This window comes from Athene noctua, chromosome 1, assembly GCF_965140245.1.
Source record: "Athene noctua chromosome 1, bAthNoc1.hap1.1, whole genome shotgun sequence".
NCBI classification, from domain to species: domain Eukaryota; kingdom Metazoa; phylum Chordata; class Aves; order Strigiformes; family Strigidae; genus Athene; species Athene noctua.
Genome location: NC_134037.1, coordinates 124,434,810 through 124,456,148, shown reverse-complemented (window position 1 = coordinate 124,456,148; position 21,339 = coordinate 124,434,810). Strand labels below are relative to the sequence as shown.

The 21,339-nt window shown below is 39.3% G+C and overlaps 1 protein-coding gene across 4 annotated transcripts in view; it reads right to left on the bottom strand.

Moving 5' to 3' along the window:
* Nucleotides 1-21,339, bottom strand: part of MACROD2 (mono-ADP ribosylhydrolase 2) — an 890,001-nt gene that overhangs the window by 285,590 nt on the left and 583,072 nt on the right. For all 4 annotated transcript variants that reach the window (XM_074917676.1, XM_074917770.1, XM_074917932.1 and 1 more), the window contains exon 7: nucleotides 8,077-8,107. In XM_074917676.1, coding sequence (XP_074773777.1) covers nucleotides 8,077-8,107 — 31 coding nt within the window. The remainder of the gene's footprint in view (nucleotides 1-8,076; nucleotides 8,108-21,339) is intronic.

Sequence of the window (21,339 nt, the reverse complement as noted above, 5' to 3'; positions counted from 1 at the left end):
CCACAGTGCACGGGTAAATGAAACCGCTGCTAATACGACACACATCAGCTCTAGTACAACTTCTCAAAACCAGAAAGAGTTTTACAGCTGTCAAGATGATATCTATTCTTCTTTAACTAGATTAATTTTATATTAAGTTCCTCCTTTCAAGGAAGCTGAGTCGCATCATGAAATTTGACTGAAACTATTAAACTAGCTGTCTTTTTACAATGTGTTCTTTTCACAATGTGTTTAAAACTCAGAGGTAACATACTTCATATACAACATTTTCTGTAGAAATGAGAAGCCATGAAAAAGATGTTCTTGTAATTAGATATAGTGTGGCAATTTAGTAATCACAAATATGGTTAAAAGACACCCACAACACCACAATGTTCTCCTTTTGCAAAGGAAACCTGCTTTGCCATAGCACCTGGTGAGATCTCACTAAGGAATCTGAGGTCATGGTGTGATTCCCTGATATGAATCTTACTTGTCAATGAAGAAAACACCTAAGAAGCTTGGAATCACAGAAAAAAACAAGTTGTAAGGGCTACGGCACCTCTGGGGGTCATGTGGTTTAATCTTCCGCTCAAACTTGGATGAGGTTACTTGAGGGCCCTCAGAGAACCCTGAGAGAGCACACCTTTGTCTTTGCTTCTGAATGCAGACTTCTCAAGATGCAATAGCAATGTAGAGAAGTAGTCATGAATAGCAATATACACACTTAACTGGTTGATTTAACTATATGAACAGGCATCCAAACGATTAGACTAGTTGCTACTAGTCTCTTAACTCCTTGAGACAGTAACTTTTAAGTTATCTTGGGCCAGTTCATTCCTTCATATACATTTAAAGCTAAATAAAGTGAAACTGCATAATGCTGAATTTGGGCATCCTTCTGCTGCTGGCTTCTTCCACAATGCTGTGGTATGTTCCACAATCATTAAAGCCAAAGCAAACAGTGGAATTCACTAACAGATTGGGCTCCAAGTTTAGTTTTAGAGACATGCTCTTTTCTGAGGAAAGGGGCAAGATTACATCAAAGAACAATTTTGGAAAGTGATAATTGGGCCTTTTACCAAGAACTATTTCATATTTCATGTATCACATTAATTTAACGTCTCCAGGACAAGGATCTTTATTTTCATACTTAAATTAATTTCTTAACAAATTAGCTTCAAAGAGCTTTAGCCTTTCCCGATTGCAAAGCCACAGAACAAACATGTAAGATTATCTTGTTGATATCAGCCAGGAAAATTTAGGAAAGGGAATTAAGTGATACTGTTGGTATATAACAATGCAGAGCTTTAACTTTCATCATGGTAATTGAGCCATTCTTAAATCTTTGAATGGAAAACCACAAATACCAAAACAAATATTATAACTGACTAGCCGAAGCCCTGTTTGTGATATCAGCAATATGTTTTCTGAATACCAGAGATCTTTTCCAACTCCTTTATCCTTTGCAGAATAGTTTGCCTGGAGAAAAAAAAAAAATCCAAACAAACAACCCCCCAAAACACAAAAAGTGCAAGGAAAAAGGGGAAAAGCACCCAAAGTCCAATGTGGTTTTGATGACTTTGGAGATGTTACTGGCTTTTCTTCAACAGTATGCAGATACCCATATAGCTCATTGCAAAAGCAACTAGACATGAGCCATGCTAGGAGCTTCAAGATGTAAGCCACTATGAAATAAGAGCAAGAGAGCACACAAACAATTCTTTGATGCAGAGTAGAACCAAGACAGTGAGGTTAAAGTGTGTGGGCAGAAGTTGCAAGATTGAAGGGGGCAATTAATATATGTAAATATAAACTCCGAGCACTGAACCTAACAAAGGAGCCAGGCTTTCCAGGCTTTCCAAAGCCTTAAGTTCTTCATGCTTCTGCTGATTTTAAAAGGAAAAAGTAACTACATAGACTCTCTCTTCCCAAAAAGAAAAGGGAAAAGACAAAAAGGGAGGCCATGAGGCAACTGAGTATTCAGTGTTCAATAGTCTAAGCTTTCAAAGGGAAATTTTTAAGGACAGTCACTAAATGCCATTTTAATGAAGGACAGGATTTGTCCTCTAGTATTCAGGGGAAATGCTGTAAGTTGGACCAGTCAGCAAGAACTTCAGAATAGATAAAATTCTAGACTAACTAAAATATCCATAAAATACCAATTTCCACTGAAAAAGAGAGCTTATTAAGTCTCTCGTCTGGAAATCAAGTTTGAGCTTCTCCTTGCTAAATACATCATATGAATGTTAATTTTAGACTGCTGAGAGCTCACTGATTTACACTTTCCAGTAATAATTTTTTTAGTATTTAAAATATGTGAGGAGACCAATTAGTATCATGGACACTACACTGTCTGAAATAAGAACACTGTTAAATAATACATGCAACAAATTTTTATACAAGTAGTAATTAGATTTCTAGGATTACTTGAATATTATAATAGTCATTTCATAGCTGTTACTATTATTAATTTTAATAATAATCTCAGTTAACTGGTGATCAGTCCCAAAAAATTAATTATTGTATATCTTCATTTTTGATAAATATTACATTACACACATTATGGAGTAAATAACAAAATGCAATTAACTTCCCAATGAGTTACAAGAAAATAATGAGGAGCTGCTGATCAAGTTAAAAAATTGACTTAGTTAAGAGACAACCTTCTCAATGAGAACTTTCCTTATGTGACCTATGGGATTTGATCCCCCCCCCCATCACAGAGAATTCATATGATCATATCCATTTCTTAGGTCACCATAATTGACATCAGAATATTCAAATGCTGATGATCACATACCACATCAGGCCATTGTGATGGTTACTGGGACTCAAAGCACCAGACTGGAGATAAATACAAGACTGCTTTGTTGTGGCTTATTACACATTTGTGTTTAGTGGCTCTGAAAAACTTGAGGGTAACTCCTTCCATCGAAAGATGATGGTGCAACCTTTATTAGAACCGCTCATTAAAGAAATACATATTTTGGGAATGAAACACCAACAGAAAATGAGAAGAAACAGATGGGAAAGATGGAAATAGACTGCCTCAACCTTTAGCCCTGTGTCAGGAATTTATTCCGCCTTTGAAAACATTTGGTTTAGTATTCTGACTCAGATTTTCAGAGAGCTTTTGTAATCCTTCACTAGTGCACCTGTCGGTTAATCCCTTGTTATAATCTATTTTGGATCACCTCACGGGGAGAAGAGCTGATGGATACGGTCGCAGCCCTCTGTGGATTGGCAGGATGAATCGTTCTTTGGATACTGAGGAGGACGTGCTGGAGGTCAGGACAGCTGTGACACAAGCTGGCACTAGACCAAGGGACCTCTCTCCCCAGATAAAGACAAAGCAGAGCAGAGGATCTGAGATACATCCCTGCATCCAGCCTTGAGAACTTATTACATGATTCTATTTCCTATACACACTGCATACTTAACTCTTTTTTAAAATTTTTTCTTTCCTTGCCTTCTAAGATTGCTTTTCAGATTCTCCTTTAGCAACACATAATAAATTTAATTTTGCAATGTTTTGTCGTAACCAGGCCAAAAGCTACAAGTAAGCATAAATGGACTGATTCTAAAAGAAACAAGTTGTAGTCCAATGTAATAAAGGTGTTTAAAACGTGGTGACCCTGTGCGTTTCCACTGCCTAAATCACTGCAGACATTCTGCACTTTCACAGCTATTTGTCTTTCTCTTTCATTGTATTTTTAAAAGAAATGCAAATATACATTCGTAACAAAACCTAAGAGCTGCCATTATCTTTTTTTCTCAGAAAGGATAGATGATATCAGTTTAGTGAAAATCAAGCTAAGGTAAAATATACAGCTATGCTGATGTAGAGACAAAAAAAAACCAACTGGAGATTTCTCTTAAAGTTTTATATCCCCCCCACCCCCTTTTTTTTTTTCCTCCCTTAAGTTTAAAATAACATTTTAATACTTGCTTATGTTGACAGAGAGCAGTTTATGTTGCCAACATCAGTAGGAACAGAAGCCAAACCATGTATTACTGTAAAACAACAGTAAGAGGGTTACAAACAGGTGTGCGCAGAGCATAACATCTTCAGCTCCTTCCATATGTAGTCCAACCCATAATTATCTCTCAACAGAGTATTATGATAAACATGAAAATTCCTGTCTTCTATCCATCTGCAGAGCCTTGTTTTAATTTTGCAGTTCATAAGGTTTGCAGTACCATATCAACCATCCCTGTTCACTTTGCAGGCTGCAGACACCAGAATTTGTGGATAGCTTCTTAAAAACATGATAATGAATTGCTCTTCCATAAAATCTACTGAAGAAAGTAGCTTTTTTTTTTTTTTTTTTTCTTCTGGCAGTACCTCAGACATAACAAGATGGTAATTATGGGGAAAGTGGATGTGCAAATGGTGATTCCCTGTGTATGAGGTGAAAATCTGACACACTACAGCCTAAAGTAACACTCTTTACCCTCTGGACTACAGATTTGTCTGTAGCTTTATTTTTATCATTTTAAAAAAAAATTGTTTTAAACAGTAAAATTACTTTGAAAAAGGAAAAAAGAGACAAAATGTAAGAAAATCCCTAAAAATCTACAGAAAAGCTGTAATAAGGTTAAGATTGCACTCTTGCTTATGTTTGCGTGTTACTGAGGATCTGTCACTTGATACTCCAATATCTCCCTAATGATATGGGAGTGACACAGGTCCTCTGCCCTCTGTACTCCTCCTGAAGCCATTTTGTTTATGAAACTTCATGCTCTTGATAGAAAGGAAAGCATTTATTGCAACAGAGGAGAGTAACCCAGGGATCCATGGGGAAATGAGTCTTTACAACCTTTGCTTTCTTAAGACTGATTATCAGTTTACAAGCATATTATAAGTGACAGGGATCTCTTAGGAAAAGATAGCACCACTTGGGTTTTTTTCCCCCTAAAATGTCTGTGAGTAGACCCTTACTTGTTTTGCAGTCCTTACAAACATTCAGCATTGGTTGCTTTCAACTTCATCTTTTAAAGATTTAATCCCTCATTTGAAGCTATCAAACTTCTAAAACAAAGATCCCTCCTGAGTGAATTTGTTGCCAGCGTGCTTTAAATAGGAGCACATTAAAAATGAAAGTTTTGACTCCTGGCACAGTGCCTTAATGGCAAAAGGGCTTCGTGCAGCTTTAACTTGTTCAAGCTGGAACATCCACAGTGCTGGGGGTGGAGATGGAGTGTCAGGAAAGTGTTTGGGGAAGAAAGGCAGACCTTTCCTCTGTCCAACACCCTTCTCATGAAAAGCAATCCATCCTTAGCCAAAACCTCAGAAAGAGGCTTGCTTGCTTGTTTCTTCCCAGTTTCCTTTTTATGGGAGAAAAGGAGTGCTCTGCAGTGATGCAAACAGGAAAGGATTGCTCTCCAGAGAAGTGTGAATACTCTCTCCTAATAATAAAAGGCAAGCAATCTATTCATTTACAATGATTTGGAGTAGAACACAGTCCAGATTCTTAAATTGGATACACTCAGCTGATCTCTTGCAAATTTGTACACTTCCATTTGGAGGTGAAAGTCAATTCTCAGCCAAGGGTTTCTGAAGGGACAGCATTTGTTCATATGGATCTGAGGTGAGAAATCAAGGCTGTGTGTTCCTTCAATAACATTTTATTGGGATAGTCCAGTGTTAACTGCACAATACATAAAGCAACAGTAATCAGTTAGGCCACCAGGAATGAAGTTGATTCACTTGCTTGTCTAGACATTGACTTTATCTAAAGGAATGTGCATGTATAGACAGGGAAAAACCCAACAAAACCAGAAAGATGAAAGCATAGCTTTATGGGTTTTCAGTCTATTTTACACCTCAAACATATTACGCTGTGTAATTTTAGCACTGCAACTGGTATCAGTTCTCGAAAATAGTGAAGTCTGATGCAGGGTTGCCTGTTTAGTTACTACTCTCAGGTGGGACACCTGAGAGTCTGGAACGACGGAAGTATTTTTTTCATCGAGGAACAGAAAGTATTTATTAAAATGTAAACAGTAAAATCAGTTAAAGATTGTATTCCTGAAATAAACAAAAAAGCAGTGTCCTGGTTCAGCTCGGATAGGGTTAAGTTTCCCCAGCAGAGAGGGGGAAGGGCTCTCCAGCCGGGTTATTCATACCATGATGAGTAAGGTCTGGCGCAGCAGCACGGGAAGCCTTTCCTTTGTGGCTTTGGTCGCGGGAAGCAGGCGCAGCGGGCTGGACGTGTTCACTGCGGTATTTCTCTGTACATATTTGTCTTGTTTACTGTTATTACTGTTTAATGTTGTTATTATTGCTATCGTTGTTGTTCAGATTGTTTATTACACTGTTGTATTAAATTTCTCCTTATTTTAACCCAGGGTTTGTGCCCTACTTGTGTCGGAGGGTGGGGGAGGGACAACGGCAATGTAGTCTCCGGTCCCGGCAGGGCCTAAACTATCACAAGTAGTCTCAGAAAACCGAAGTATTTTAGCAGAAATGTGTCTTAATCAATTTCCAAAGGTGAAAACAGCAAACAGTTGTTGAAAAAGCATCTGCCACACTATATCATGTTTCAGTAATGCCACAGCTTTCCAGTTGAAATCAACGCTAACTTCAAGAAAGCATCCGTTACCTCAGGAAAACTCAAGATTCCTACCAGAGATCCTTTCCAACTTTCTTTACTGACTTCAGGGAATCATATTCCTCACCTGCTGAGACCTCTTCTATTAACTAGGCCAATTTGAAAATAAAATGAACTATTATTATTTGTACATTCTACTTACTAGTAATTTCCATATATTTACACCATGCCATGCCTGTTTTAGTAAACTAATAAAAAAAATGCACATATGTTAAAGATCAAGATTTAAGTCAGAGAGTCAAAACTAAAATGCAGAGCTCTCCTGAAAGTTCAAGAGGGACACCTGAACTGAGGACCAAGGCAGAACTTTATCTGAAACCAGATTTATATGCAGTGACTTCTAGTGTTTGTGGAAAATGCATCTCCATGTTATTCTGCAATAATGAAAGTGCAGTTCAAGTGGAAAAGAATACAGCACACAAAGTAATTTAGATTCTACCTTCTGAACCCTAATTCAGATTTACAATCATCAAACAATCAATTTTAAATAAGAGGTCCTTGAAAAAGAAGAAACAACCCTAAATATTCCTGTCACTTTTTCCCCTCTCACATCTGTAGTCTCTGAATAGTCAAAACTCAAATTACTTTATCTAAAAATTACTGTATGTTATTTTCACACAGCGGCAGCTATGTCATATACTATGGTATTACATGATGATTGAATTTTTTAAAATTTATTGCCGTTTAGCATATTTCTTTAAAACATTTCAGTTGTACAAGTAATCCAATCTACCATCATCTGTATGCATTTACTGAATTTAAATGAAAGAAAAAAATCAGCCTACATTTTTTTAAATGAAAAAAATTGTTGTCCCCTCGTAATTTGCATGTCCTCTCAAATTTCTCCATATTTTTTTCTAACTATTGAACATGTTGTCTTTTCCCTCCTTCAAACATGCCCACTTCAACAATGTCAATGAAAAACCAGCTGACTATTAGTGATAGATTGCCTTAAGATTACAACAAAGCAAGTGATGAACTTTTATAACCTTTTCCCTCCAGCTCTTCAAGCAGTATTAATTTGCATAATAAACTAAAAATGTGGAAGCACCACTCAAGGGAGCTAAGATTACTTCATGTTATTCTAGCAAGTTTGCTTGAGGAAAATGTAATTTTTCCCCAGTCTCGGACACTGGGGAGTCTTGCTTTCTTGCCTTCTGGATGGAAAATTTTGACAAACGTTTATTTTTCCCTGTTGAAGCCACAGCGGTGTGTTTAAGAGTTACCAGAGCTGCAGCAGTGTAACCCCAGCTCTGGGTCTAAACTCATAGGCTAAGGGTGCGCTAAGGGCTGCACAACGGTCTGCCACTTACCAGCATGCTAATATCCAGCCACGGTCAAAGGCTTTGGGTCTCTTATTTAACACAGTATAAATAGATTTGCAAGTCAAAATGACTGACAAGACATCTGATATGAAATATCACTGGTAATAACAGGAAAAACTGAGTAAGCAACAAGTGACATCTAAAGTCTTACTTACCATAAATTCCTGTTGAAATACAGGGAAATGCCTGCAAAACAAATGAAAGAAAAAAAAAAATCAGGGGGATTTCTGTTTGTGGAACTTTTTATCAAAACCAAGGGTATTTTTAAACGTTTGTTTTTCAGCACCCAGAGATTACATGCTGTAGCCCTCACTGTTACAGCAGTCAATTCAGAGGCATTTACATGTCATTATATGAAACGTATTCCATATGAGCAATGTTTGAACCCAGAATCATTATTAAAACTGCCTTTTGAGCTAAAAATTAATGCCATAAGCTCTAGTATGGTAGACAAAAAAGCGCCGCATTCTCTGGGTAGAGTTAGACAGTGTTTCTTCAGCCGTAAAATAAGCTTGGCCGGCTTAAACCCTGCCCTGCCCTCCCCTGCCTCTTTGCCATGCCCTCATTCACTATAACCTCCTTTTCAGTTTCAGAGCCTTTCATTTCTAACCTGACTTCTTTCAGACATGTGGTCTACAGCGCGATCCAACACAGCGGTACTGGTACAAGTCAAAGGCTTGCAAACTGGTGCAGGGAGAGGAATTAGAAGACGCTGGGTGAAAAGAAAGGGTCCATTTTTGGGTCAGCTTGTGCACCAAAGAAAATGCATGGTTATAGACACCGTGCCTGCAAGAACGACAATTTATGTTTCTCCTAGCTGCACATGTTTGTCTAGAGATTTGCATTTCTGAGAGCCAGAGTCAGTTTTCCACTCGGAGAAACCAAAGCCGTGTTTTCATGAGAGACAATTTTCTTTGTGTGCAGTTGATATGTGATATCACCTTTGCCTTCCACCTCTGGACTGACAGCAAACACAGCTGAAAGGTACTAGAGCACCTGGGACCAAAGTCTCAAATATCCACCCTCAGGCTCCCCCGGCGATGAGTCATCATACAAAAGAAAGGAATTCTTCTTTACTTAATCACACAGGAAAACATTATTCAAAGGTAATGCCTGCTTTATATTTAACCAGGGAATTAATTAGGGAATGGTGATTAAAAAAGGAGAGGTCTAATGGAAAGAATACATCCTCTCCTCCCCTCTGAAAATACTTAAGTAAAATAAAGTGGGGGAGAATTACAGTCTCATTCCTTCTCACAACCACTACAACTTACATCCTGAAAAATACTTAGCTTTGTAGTTTGTACCCAATAAATCATAATGAATCAGCTCTGTGAGGAAATGAGGAATGGAGTAGAAAAAAACCAAAACAACATACATGGTTACAGAGCTCAGGCTGAGGTGGCAACAGATGCTCCAGCAATAAAGATAGGCATAAAGGATGATTTTGTCCAGTTCGGCACAGATTTTAAAATTCACCAGTGTTGAAGTCTCACATGTTAAGAGATAACTGCTCCAAAAAAGTGTTTTGTTTTCCCTTTTTTTCCGTAACTTGAGTAACAGCACATGTTTTAGGAACTCTTATTGGCCACAGGGAATAAGTAACAGAGTATTCAAGGTTCCTTCTCTCGTTAGACCCACAACTCTGGTCCTGCAGCACCTCTGAACTCCCATCAAATCCTGCAGCTCCTTGGGCAACACCACACACAGTGCCTATGGGAAGTTGCACCATTGGCAATGACTTCAGATCCCCACCCATATGGCAAAGCCACCCACCTGGGGACCACAAGCTGGGGCTGCTCCACAGCCCCTGGGCAGCGAAAGTGCACCACGTGCACCATTTATCACCTGCACAAAGCAAAGGGGTGCTGGCTGATATGGCGTCCGAGCAAGATGCATCTAGTTAAAGCCCTGATGGTGATCTCGAAGGGATTGAGGAGGCCGGCCGCGGCGCTGTGGGATGAGCTCAGCACACACGGTCAGGATGTCCCACCGCTGCTGTGTTTCTTGGGGCCCCTGGAGCCGAGCGTCTGCATGCAGCCTGCGGGCTCCAGAGGATGGGGCTTCCTGTTCAGCTTCGCTCCATGAAGATTAGACAACTGCATTTTCAGCACTGCACGGCAGACGCTTGTCGCATTTGTTCCTCTCCATTCACAGAATACACTGCTCTGAGGTTGTTTAGCAAGCTTTAGCTAACAATTTGTGTTGTGTGTGTTTCTTAATACCTATTTTAAAATTACTGTGCAGACACGTCATAATCATTACCTTGCTTTCAGTTTCTGTCATGCAGCTGAAATGTATCTGAATAGAGCTACAGGAGTGTGTAAATTCCCATCAAACTCCTTCCGAATATCGGTCTGTGCCATAACTTAGATGAGCTCTGCCCTCTCTCTCATTCAGAAATGATCACAGCATATAACCAGCAGATGTAATTTCGTAAAATGTGACAGTGCTTTTATTCATTCAAGAAAGGCCCGTGACCGAGATCACATATCAACTGTGTTTCCTCTTGGCTCCTAGGGAGACAATTTAGTCTAGATGCCAGGTTGAAATTACTGGCAGAGCAGTAATGGGGAACTCACAGCATGGATATCAACATACTACAATATTTGGCTTATGGACAAAAGATGTTAAGGTTTCTAACCTTTCCTGTGCATAATAATATCTTAATTATATATTTGATTTCACTAAAAAAATTCAGTTTCACAGTAGGAAACATTCATTGCTATTTTCACAATAAAATGTTTCTCATCTTAATTTGTTGCCAGTAACTGCTGTTTATTGACTAACCTTTAATTTCTTTGCTACTGAAATAGCATGTTTGCTTTACTTCAGGGCTAATAAGAAATGCTACCGTGACAGTGCTCAAAACGGATACAACTCTGAAGTAAAACACAAGTAATAATGGTGAGAGCTTCCTACTACCATGCTGCTGCCATCACAGAGAGAGGCCAAATTAAATCAGCTGTGCGAATACTGTAAGAGTGAAATTGATTTAGTTCCTGTAGGAGAGGATGTGGGCACTCAGCCTCTGGTACTTTTTAATCTAATGTTTCCTTACTAAGGCTACAGCAGCAGCGCTAATTAGGATGAAATGTAACGCAGTTGCATGAGGCAAATTTACAATAGTCACCATGTGGAGGCTAAGTTGGACTCTAAGACATTTCAATATGAGGTACCTGGGTATTTAAATACTTAAGGGCTTGTCTACAACAAGGGGTTCTAGTTCACACTGAGCTGCAATGTATTAACTGTTATACATTAGATGAATACAATTGCTATGTCTACATGACCAGATGCCTCCTACTGCAGTCCTAATAATCACTTCCACAGAGCAAGGACTTTCTTCAAATTAAGTGCTCGGCATTCCGCACTGGCATCCCAGTGACATTTCTGTCACGACCAAGCCACATACAAGGTAAGCACTTTTCTTCCAGAATATAACACAGCAGACAAAAATAATATCAAACACAAATTGAGCTTTGTCGGATTTCACTGCATCACCTCATGAAGCGGACTAGCTAATACTTCAGAGGCATTCCTTCATGCAACTTGCATTACTAAATCTTCACAAAGAACTCATGAACTTTAAAAAAACCTTATTTTTTTTTACTAAAATCGCAGGTAGAAACATTTTTTATCTAATTGTTCAACAAAGTTAAAAGTTCTTAGTATCTCTGGGTTGAAAGTAGTTAGATGCGTTACACAAAAAACAACACAAGCTTCTCCAGCAAGTTCAAGATAACAAACATTCCCTTGGAAAAGATCACGCCTCTTCATCTCCTTGTTCTTTTCCACAATCTGAGGTAGCAGCCAGCCTTTGCTCTATGAAGATGATGCCCTCCTGTATCAGCTCAAGCTGGGCTACTTCCCTTCCCCTGTCACCTTCCCCCAAAGCCTGTGAAGCTTCACGTGCTCCTGAGCTGTCTGTCTCCATCCCCTTGACACTGCCAGGAGTTATCCATTATTCATCCACAGCCTCTCTTCCCAACATTCTCCCTCTTGCCACCACCAAGTGGGAAGTTGCTTTGGGTCTTGGCTTTGAGCACTGCACCAATGCAACTGTTTTTCCACAGTGGCCAAGAAAATGACATGCAGTTATTTCTCTTTGCCTATTTTTTATGGACCAAAACCAATTAACTTGCCCTCTACTTTGAAAGATTATCCCAACAGTACCTTAGTAGCATTAAGAAACTGCAGAAGCACTAATACTCAAACCAAAGAAAGCTCCGAAATTGAAGCTCCAAAAAACGTAAGTGCCAAAACACTCTCCATGTCAGACAAGCAGAAACTGGAATCCTTGCTTCAACAGGAGAATGCCCCACTCCTGCCACTCAGAGGACCTGACCCAAAACTCAGTCAAACTGTGCTCTCTTACAGTGCCTCAGGTTAATATTTTTCAAGTTGGACTCATGTTTTTGTTTTTCAGCTTCCTTCATTTATATCAAAATATTACAGTAAGATGAGTTCCTCTGTGCAGTAGGCATTCTTGTCTTAAAAGCAGTACAGTGAGCACCTTTGCTAGATTGTTTGTCTTACAGTTGGTGATTGCCTCATGAACTGAAGTGGCAGGTGAGTGGGCAGAGAGAAAATAGCTTGTTTAAAAGCAGCTCTGACAACACTGCTCTGCTGTGATTCGTGAGGGTGCATGCCAGAGGGAATCTGCAGAGGTAAAGCAGAGGGTTACAAAGTAAAGCTGCCTATGCTAGAATGAGTTCTGTTAAGTAGAGTTAAAGTATAATACGGGACTTTTCACACCTTGAGTTCCCATCTGTGTTTTCAGAAAGTTCACTAACATAAATATGTATTTGTAATAACTTTGTAGAATGTCATGGATTAATAATGTTCTGGTTTCCTTAGGACTTTACCAACTCTGTGACTTGCATGTCCAACTTAAAAAAAAGTATTTACTGCTTAAATCCTATGCTTTCTGTCAAAACACCCCCACATGTTTAGATCACATGCTGTGGCACGTACATCATGGCATTATGAAGTGCTGTTATCAAGACAGTGGCATGGTGCTATGAAAGCTAAGTATCAGCTAAACTGCAAAGTAAACTAATTTAAATTATATCAATTGTTGGAATAATGACTAATTTATTTTCACAACAATGTTATGATTTGAATCTAGTGGGTGGTGAAGAGGTGTGGTGGGAAATATAGTGGCGTACGTTTATCACTGAGCACATTGTCGAGGTGCTACAATGGCAGGGAACATCCAGGACCCTGTCCAGGAGGCACAAAGATGGGAGAGAGCTCGGTGTGATTCAGCATAAGTTGGTTTTCATTTCCATTGTTTGGCTGGTGATATGCATTTTGTAGTCCCTTACCCCCCTGCCCCAGGTACTGCTGACGTTTTGAGATGAATTACGGTTGTCAAGCTGGAATATGAAACAGCAGAGAAGGCATGGTCCTGGATGAACTTAAAACTTTTCAGTTCTTTTAGTGGCAGAAAATGATACTTAACCGTCAGTTGCAGCATTCAGTCCAGAGGCACTGTAACCACTATTTTCAATGTACAAGGAGAAGGATTCAAAACTGGAAACCTTCAAGCTCATCCATGCCCACTCTGGCATCATCCATAAACATAACATCAGGTGTGCACAACAGTACCAGTCCCACGGCATTAACACCAGTACTCCCACAGTGGCTTTAGATTAAATCATCTCCGTTGTGCAGACACTGACCTACAGTATGCTACCACAAATCGGGCCAATCTATGCCCACAGGTCAACAGGAGGATGATCCGTAGAGCTCAGGGACAGCAAGAGGGACATAAGTGCAGTAATTGGCCATCCCCACATCTAGCATCAAGCAGTGCGAGTTAGCACCAGGAGAACCAGCAAATTACTGTTCCTTTCCCCTTGCCACGACCATTAGTCTGCCCTAACTTGATTTCTGTGAGCCTAAAGAGTCCAAACTCAGTTATAGCACTATTTTTCAGTGTTCATCTTCTAACTCCAGTATCAGCTACGCTGATATTCCTGTTGATCAGCCAAAGCTCCTAAAAATACTGTTGTGCCTTAGATGCTTTTCAAAATAACATGCTCTGTAAAATCATCTAGCTCCAAAAAGCACAATAAACCTATAAACTTCAGGGTCTATTCTACCTCTTAAGCTGCACAAAATATTCAGAGGGTAGATACATACATATTTAAGATATCAGTAACATCAAACATTCAGAGTCAAGTTTTGCAGCTTTAACAGATCAAACTTATAAACCAAATCATTTCATAAACCACTAACTATAATACTGTCGCCTTTTAAAAATCCTTATATTACTATTTGGAAGAAAAATAAAAGAAAAGTTATGTTATTTCCCAGTCAATTTCCTGCCATAAATTCTATATTTGTCATCACTCTGGACTGTAATTTAACAAAAAACAAATTTTGCAAGTAACTATCATTCAAAGAAAGCTTATTAATAGAGAAGTCTAATATTTTCTCTTCATTTTCCATATAGGGAATTTCATTAAATGTAAGAGTTGAATATGAGAACGTTTAAACAGTTTTCGTTACAGACCATATTAGCATGTTTATTAATTTGTCTTTAAAGAATACAAAAGTAATTATTGCCTCAAAAATTAATCTCTTCAATAAGGCAGATCACACACAAACCTTCAGGCACTCATATGAGCTTCCTCATTCACACACTGACAGGTTCATGAGATACAACATCCAGCTGTTCAGCCCAGTCAGAAACACTGGGTGTGCAGGTGCCAAAAAAAGTTGGGAATTTTCTGGTAGAAACATAAGCGTCCAGCTATTTCACATGCCTAAAACTTTACATGCCAGCTATGTGAAGGTTCTCAAAGGATGCTGAAAGCTGACAAAATGCTGGTCAAGCAGCTACAGCTGAAATTCAGATTCTGACACAACATGAAACATCCTTTCTGTATTGTTGCTCAAGACTTTTCTATTCACCTTCATTTACCAAAAGCTAAGTTAATATTGCACCGTTGAAGGACAATAGGTTTAGAAAACAATACACAGCATGAATTAAATTTAAAATAAAAATCTAACAGCTGGGTGGCAAATGATTATTGAGAGAGGACCTGTCGCAAAGCTACTGAAAGCTGATTGAAGGACTCCTATTTAGTAAAAATGATTTGCAACGAGCACATAGGGAGCTTCATCATCACTCAGAAACCACAGAAATCCAAACCAAATGTGTGTCAGTTTTTCAGAGGATCTCTACAAGTTTCCCCTGCTGGTCACACTTAAAAGACTGCTCCAGATAAATATTTACCACAAAGACTGCCGTTATTCTTTAAGTCTGTTTATTTATACAAACGGGCAGTTACTGAAACAGGCCACCTGAGAGGTTAAAAGGGCCAAAAGAACATCTTTAATATTTCCTGTTAACCAAACTAAATAGATGAAGAGGCTGCAGGGGAGGTTCTTCCTTTGGTGACCTGTTTGCCACAAAAGCAGCAATGTTCTCACTGTCAAATTCTGTGTCTCATCTCACACAATGTGTGACAATTTTGTTAATTTTTACTGAAATAATTAAAAACTTACACCAAAGAACATTCATTCAACAATGAGATTGTGGGAAAAAAAATAATTGAGGAATCACTACCAAGATTTACAAATTGGTTTTAGCAGCTGTGTAACTTTATATGAATTTAAAATAGATTTCTGAAGACATGAAACCACCTGCTACAATGAACTATGCAGGATAGTAGAGCACTGTAATATGAAATTAACTTAAGAAGATTCACTACTTGAGGAATGTCAACAAATTTTTATTTTAAAATTTTCAAATTCATTATTTTTCAGTAATTAAAAGTAATAGCTCTGCTACCTGCCTGGATAAAGACCTGGAGAGAAAATTGGTCAAATAATTTATTTGATTTCCCCAAGTACAAACTCACCTGTGGGGTGGGGGTTATTTGGGTTTTTTTGAAACTGTTTTTTCACATTTGTAGCTAGAATTGAAAACTTACAGGAGAACTACGGACTAACAGTTGGGTACGCATTTTTAATAACAATAAACCATTTACATTTAGAAACCCTCAGAAATAAAATTATACGTTTTAAACAACTGCAGAATAGCTGAGGTTGGAAAGCACTTCTAGAGACTGCCTAGTCTAACCCACCCGCTCAAAGCAGGGCCACCTAAAGCCGGTCACCCAGGACCATGACCAGTCAGGTTGAAGTATCTCTGAGGATGGGGACTCCAGAACCACTGTGGGCAACCTGTTTTGCTGTTTGACAAGCCTCAGAGTAAACAAGTGATTTTTTTTATGTTTAAACGGGATTGCCTGTATTTCAGTTTGTACCCATTGCCTCTTGTCCATTCAACAGGCACCACTGAGAAGAGGTGATCATCATTACTCCCATCCATCAGGCAATTATACACATTGATATCTTGCCTCTGAGCCTGCTCTTCTCAGGCTGAACAGTCTCTCAGCATCTCCTTCTGTGAAATACAGTCCAAGCCCTTAATCATCTTTATGGACCTTCACTGGAGTTGCTCCATTATGTCCATGTGTCTCATACTGGGGAGCCCAAAGCTGAGTACAGGGGAAGGATCACCTCCAGTCTTCCTAACGCAGACTAGGAGGCTGGTGGCTTTCATTGCCTCAAGGATGCACTGCCAGATCATGGTCAGCTTCTTGCCCACTGGGACTTCCAGGGCTGCCTCTGTAAGAGCTGTTTTCCATCTGGTTGCCCTCCAGCACGTACTAACGCAGGGGGCTGTTCCTTGCCATGGGCAGGACTTTGCATTTCCCTCTGCTGAGCTTCATGAGATCCCCTCTGTCCAATTCTCCTGCTTGACAGGGTGCCTCTGAAAAGCAGCACAACCATCTGGTGTATCACCTGCTCCTCCCAGCTTTATACTGTCTGAAAACTCCCTGGGGTGCTTTCTGCCCCATCATCTCAGTCACTAAAGAAGATCTTTAATAGTACTGGCCCCACTATCAGCCCCTGGGGTGGACTACTAGTGACTGGCATCCAGCTGGACCTTGTGCCACTGATGACAACACTTTAATCCCAGCAGCTCAGCCAGTTTTCAGTCCACCTCTCACACAACAACAACAAAAAAAAAAATAGACAAAAATATAATAATTGGGTTTATAAGACAGCATCTACCTAGGATGTTCAGAAGCCACTGCAGCTGAAACATCAATTAAAGCAGCAAAAGTGCAGATAATGAGTAGGAAAGAATAAAACGTCAAATGAGAACTTAGAACAGATTCAATTATTCTTTTTCTTTCTATACCAACCCATGCCAAAACAGGCTTGAAATGAATGACAAAATGATTTTGAACCACATCTGTGATGTGCTTTTAGCCCCAGTGGAGAAGAGTTATGAGTTTCCCTCATGCTGAAAAGCAAGAAATTTAAAATTCCCTTGCCTTTTTCAAGAAGAGAAAGGGACATTCACCTACGTGCCCCGCACTGCATCAGCCTCTAGGCACTGCAGAGCATGGAGCAGTTGCTAGATTTGCCTAAAGTCCCTGAACTATCAGTATCTAATTATTTTGTGAAGAAGAGCTCGAATACGCAACTTCCTTCCTAACAACACAGATACAGTCCTTGTTACTTCTTTTAAATGAAGGATATTGACTACATTCAGAAGACTAATTATAATTATACTCACTTCAAAACAACTTGTTGCATTGAGGGATTCTAATTCTTTAGCCTCAGAGGTCTTCTTAACAGCAGGGTTTGGGCATCTCTCCCCCACCAGCATATTTCTACTCACAAGATCCTGCAGGATCCGCTGACCTCATCTTACTTGTGTATTGTTAAGAGGAAAGCTAGGATCCAGCTTCCTCCCAGTAAAGCCGTTTCGAGGCTCGACTGCTGGTCTAAGGTTGTCTCTATAGTTAATAAAGAGGGTAATTCAGCTGCTTCAGGTCAAATGAATGGCTCTCATGGGGAACTGCTGACTACAGAGTGAAGCTAGATACCCAAGCTAAATTTAGGTGAAACAAATCTCTCCCCGAGCACAGGAAAACATACAAGTTTGCCAGAAAGTATATTCAGGACCTCTTTCTCTTGAGTCCTAACCACAGGAATATTCTTTCCATTGATTCAATATAAAGTTACTTCTAATGAAAAATGATGGGCCAGACTTCTCCAGCTTCATGAGATCATCCTGTATGGTAGTCAGCCTCACGGGTGTGATGGCAAAGGAGAGCTTAAAACAGTCCAGAAAAAGGTTTTTCTGGCACAATCCTGTCTCAGACAGAAATACTCACATGCCAGCACTGAGCAGGCACCTCCAGGGCAGCGAATAACACTGTTTCTCAGAAGGACTAATCCAGAACTATACAGAATCCTCAGTCTTGTGCCCTGGTCTCATTTCCAGGAGCACAGCGTGAAAATCTGATCTGTTGGCCACAGTGCAGGCTCCCGATACTCCATGGTGGTTTCTACCCCAGGGGATGCAAAGGCTGAGATACACATTGTGCTCAGAAGACACAGACATTGCAAGTCTGGCCTGAGCTGACACAGGCTGGTAGGAGAGGACATGCCTAATGCAGCATCAGCATTTCCAGCATACAGGTCATTATAATTACTAATACATTCTTAACAAGCTCAAATTTAGTGTGTAGGGCCCTGATCCAAATCAATATTGTGCCACATCTACGGATCCATAGTAGCTTTAATCTGTAATAATTTCAAATTAAAAGAAAGAGGATTAAGAACCCACAAGACTATATTAATATAAAAACATTTGAAAGGAGACATTTGGCAATGGAAGTGACAATACTGCAGGGGCAATAACTGCTTCATCCTTAACACTAGGTTAGCCTGTCCTTACTGCTTCATCTAAACCAACATACCCAAGAAAATATAGCTGCACCTTTACTGTGGTCTGATTCAGATCTAAGCCAACCTTGCAAGAAAAAGCCATTAAATGACATTAACGTAGTACGGAAATCATTTTCTGACAACCAAGAATAATGAGGTAAATTAAGGGCAGATGGATGTTGAGGCTTTCCTCTAAATGTCCTTAATTTTGTAGGTTTTAGACATACTGTCTCCTGAATCTCGGTGCAATTTTAGTTTTACTATTTGTGATATTTATAGCTCCCATTTATACAAGTAATATGTAATTTTAATGCAGGTCTAATAGTTCCAACTGCCATTGACACAGATTGTAAAATGAAAAAGGGAGGATACCTTGTTGAATAAGATGCTATTTTATTTCCTTCCTGCCACCTTCGCCACTGCAATACAGTGGGTTAATGTCTTATTTGGATTCCAACCTTGTCAACACATCAAAGATCCTCCCAGGTGAAGAGGAGCAGGGCTATGCAATTGATCTCCCCTAACCTGTAACGTCTGTGTCACTCTGGTCCAGGGTGACTGCCTGAAATGCATGTTTCTTTTTGAGAGAGGTAAAAGAGCCACTGATTGCCTTGAAGAAGTACATGATGATGAAAGGTATGAGACCGGAGTAGACCTTGGGAAATGTCAAGGGAGATCACAGTCAAAATTGCTTCTTTATCCAGAATAAATAACAGCAGTTGTGGATTATGCGACTGTAATTCTGTTGAGGAGGGCTGGTAATATAAATCACGATAAAGAGGACTTGAGACTCTTTTTAACGACCAAGGGGGTTATTTGTATTTTCTAACTTACTTTCTATTGGTCTCAAGCACAGTCTCTACAGATGTTTCTATGGCTATCATGAGACCCCTCAGTAAGGTATTTTTCCTGTCCCTATTTATTCTCTGCTGTCACCCCACTCCAGTGCTCTCCTTTCCATCCTTCCACCCCATCCCAGATGACAGATTGCTGCCATCCGTTCTGTTCCGAATTCACTGCTTCCATTATCGCTTCCCTTACAGCTGTGCCACATCTGCTTTCAAATCTGCTTTACAATTTTTCCTAAGGCCTTTCCTTGCTTTCAGCATTGCTGGAGTGCCTGTGCAAGAGCAGCAGAAGCTACAGGAACCTTGTCACCATCTGTGGCTTGATTTGGAGCCATTGCAGGCAGCAAGAAAACCTCAACTTCAACTGCAATCCAAATCTTATTTCTACCATTTTTCCTCTTTCAAACTGCTGTCGAATGTCACAAATAAAGAAGATAAGCTGTACCAGTGCTGCCAAAAAGGGGTCAACAGCTCTGGATGTCTCATTTATGATACAGTGGGGTTGGTTCAGAAAATGGAAAACAACACACTGTGTGAAAGGAGGTTTTGAAAAAATCAGAGGCAATGTGTTCAACAGGGCACTCAGAAAATGAGGCGTCCTGAAGAAAGGCCAATCCAGGTTTGCAGGTTCTGACACTTTTCCTCATTCTGAGTAACCTCAACAGTGTTTATACCAAGTTGAATGAATCTGCATAATGCTTCACTTGGCATCAGTAAATGTGTCAGGATACATCTCAATAAAACCTCACTGTCAATGCAAGAAAGGCCATCACACACATTGGGAAAGTAAAAAAAAAAAACAAAAAAAACCAAAACAAAACAAAACAAAAAAAAAACCCACAACAAAAAAAACCACCAAAACCCAAAAACCTCCTGAGAAAATATGTATATTTTCTCTATGTTCTTTCAGCTTTCATTCTCTTGCAGACATTTATTCTTTCTCTCAATAGGTGCTGCTGCAAAAATACAAGGTTAACAATTTTAATGGAAGTGTGACTTTAATTTTCTATGTCCTGCTGTTTAGTATAATGATCCAGACAGATTTTTGTATTGGATTCAAGTAACACTTAATGCCTTGTCAAATTATTCTTATTTTCAAACGTTTTGTATGGAAATAACTGGTACCTATATTTTTCTAAATGGTAGAAGCAGCAAAACTGGAGAAAAGGCATAAAGTTTTCTCTCTTTTTTAAATATGTGTTTCCCAAATGAAGAATACTGCACAGAGTAATCAAAATGGAACAGAAAAATATAGCTATTGCTTTGAGTTCCCTGTCTTTTCTGGCTGAGTTGCCCCCTGATGCCCTTTTCATTTTTTAAAAAAAGCATGTTGAGATCCTTGTGCTGTTGCTTTGAATCTTTTTTTTTCTTAAAGGAAAGACAGACATGAAAAGGTCTAAACCGTAGAAACATTATTATTCAAGAAACGTTATAAGGAACAACCACTTGCATTACTAATACTTTATCATTCCTGCAAACCATTTAGTGTGAGAGACAAAAGCAGCATATATACATCTAAACAGCTAGGTATGTCAAATAGATACCAGTTCTGGAGAACAAATACAGCACAGAGAGGGGCGAAAAAAAACCCCACCAACAAAAAAAAGCACAAAAAATTCCAAAGCAGTGAGGAAAATGAATGAAATAACTTGTATCTGTGGAGGGTAAAGGTTTAAGAAACTGGTTTTACTATTTCTTGTTTTCAAATACTTTGAAGAGAATTAATAAATATAGGTTGTATCCCACGTGCTATGGCAGAGACTGCATAAAAGAAAGAGGGAAATGTTAGTATCGAGGCTC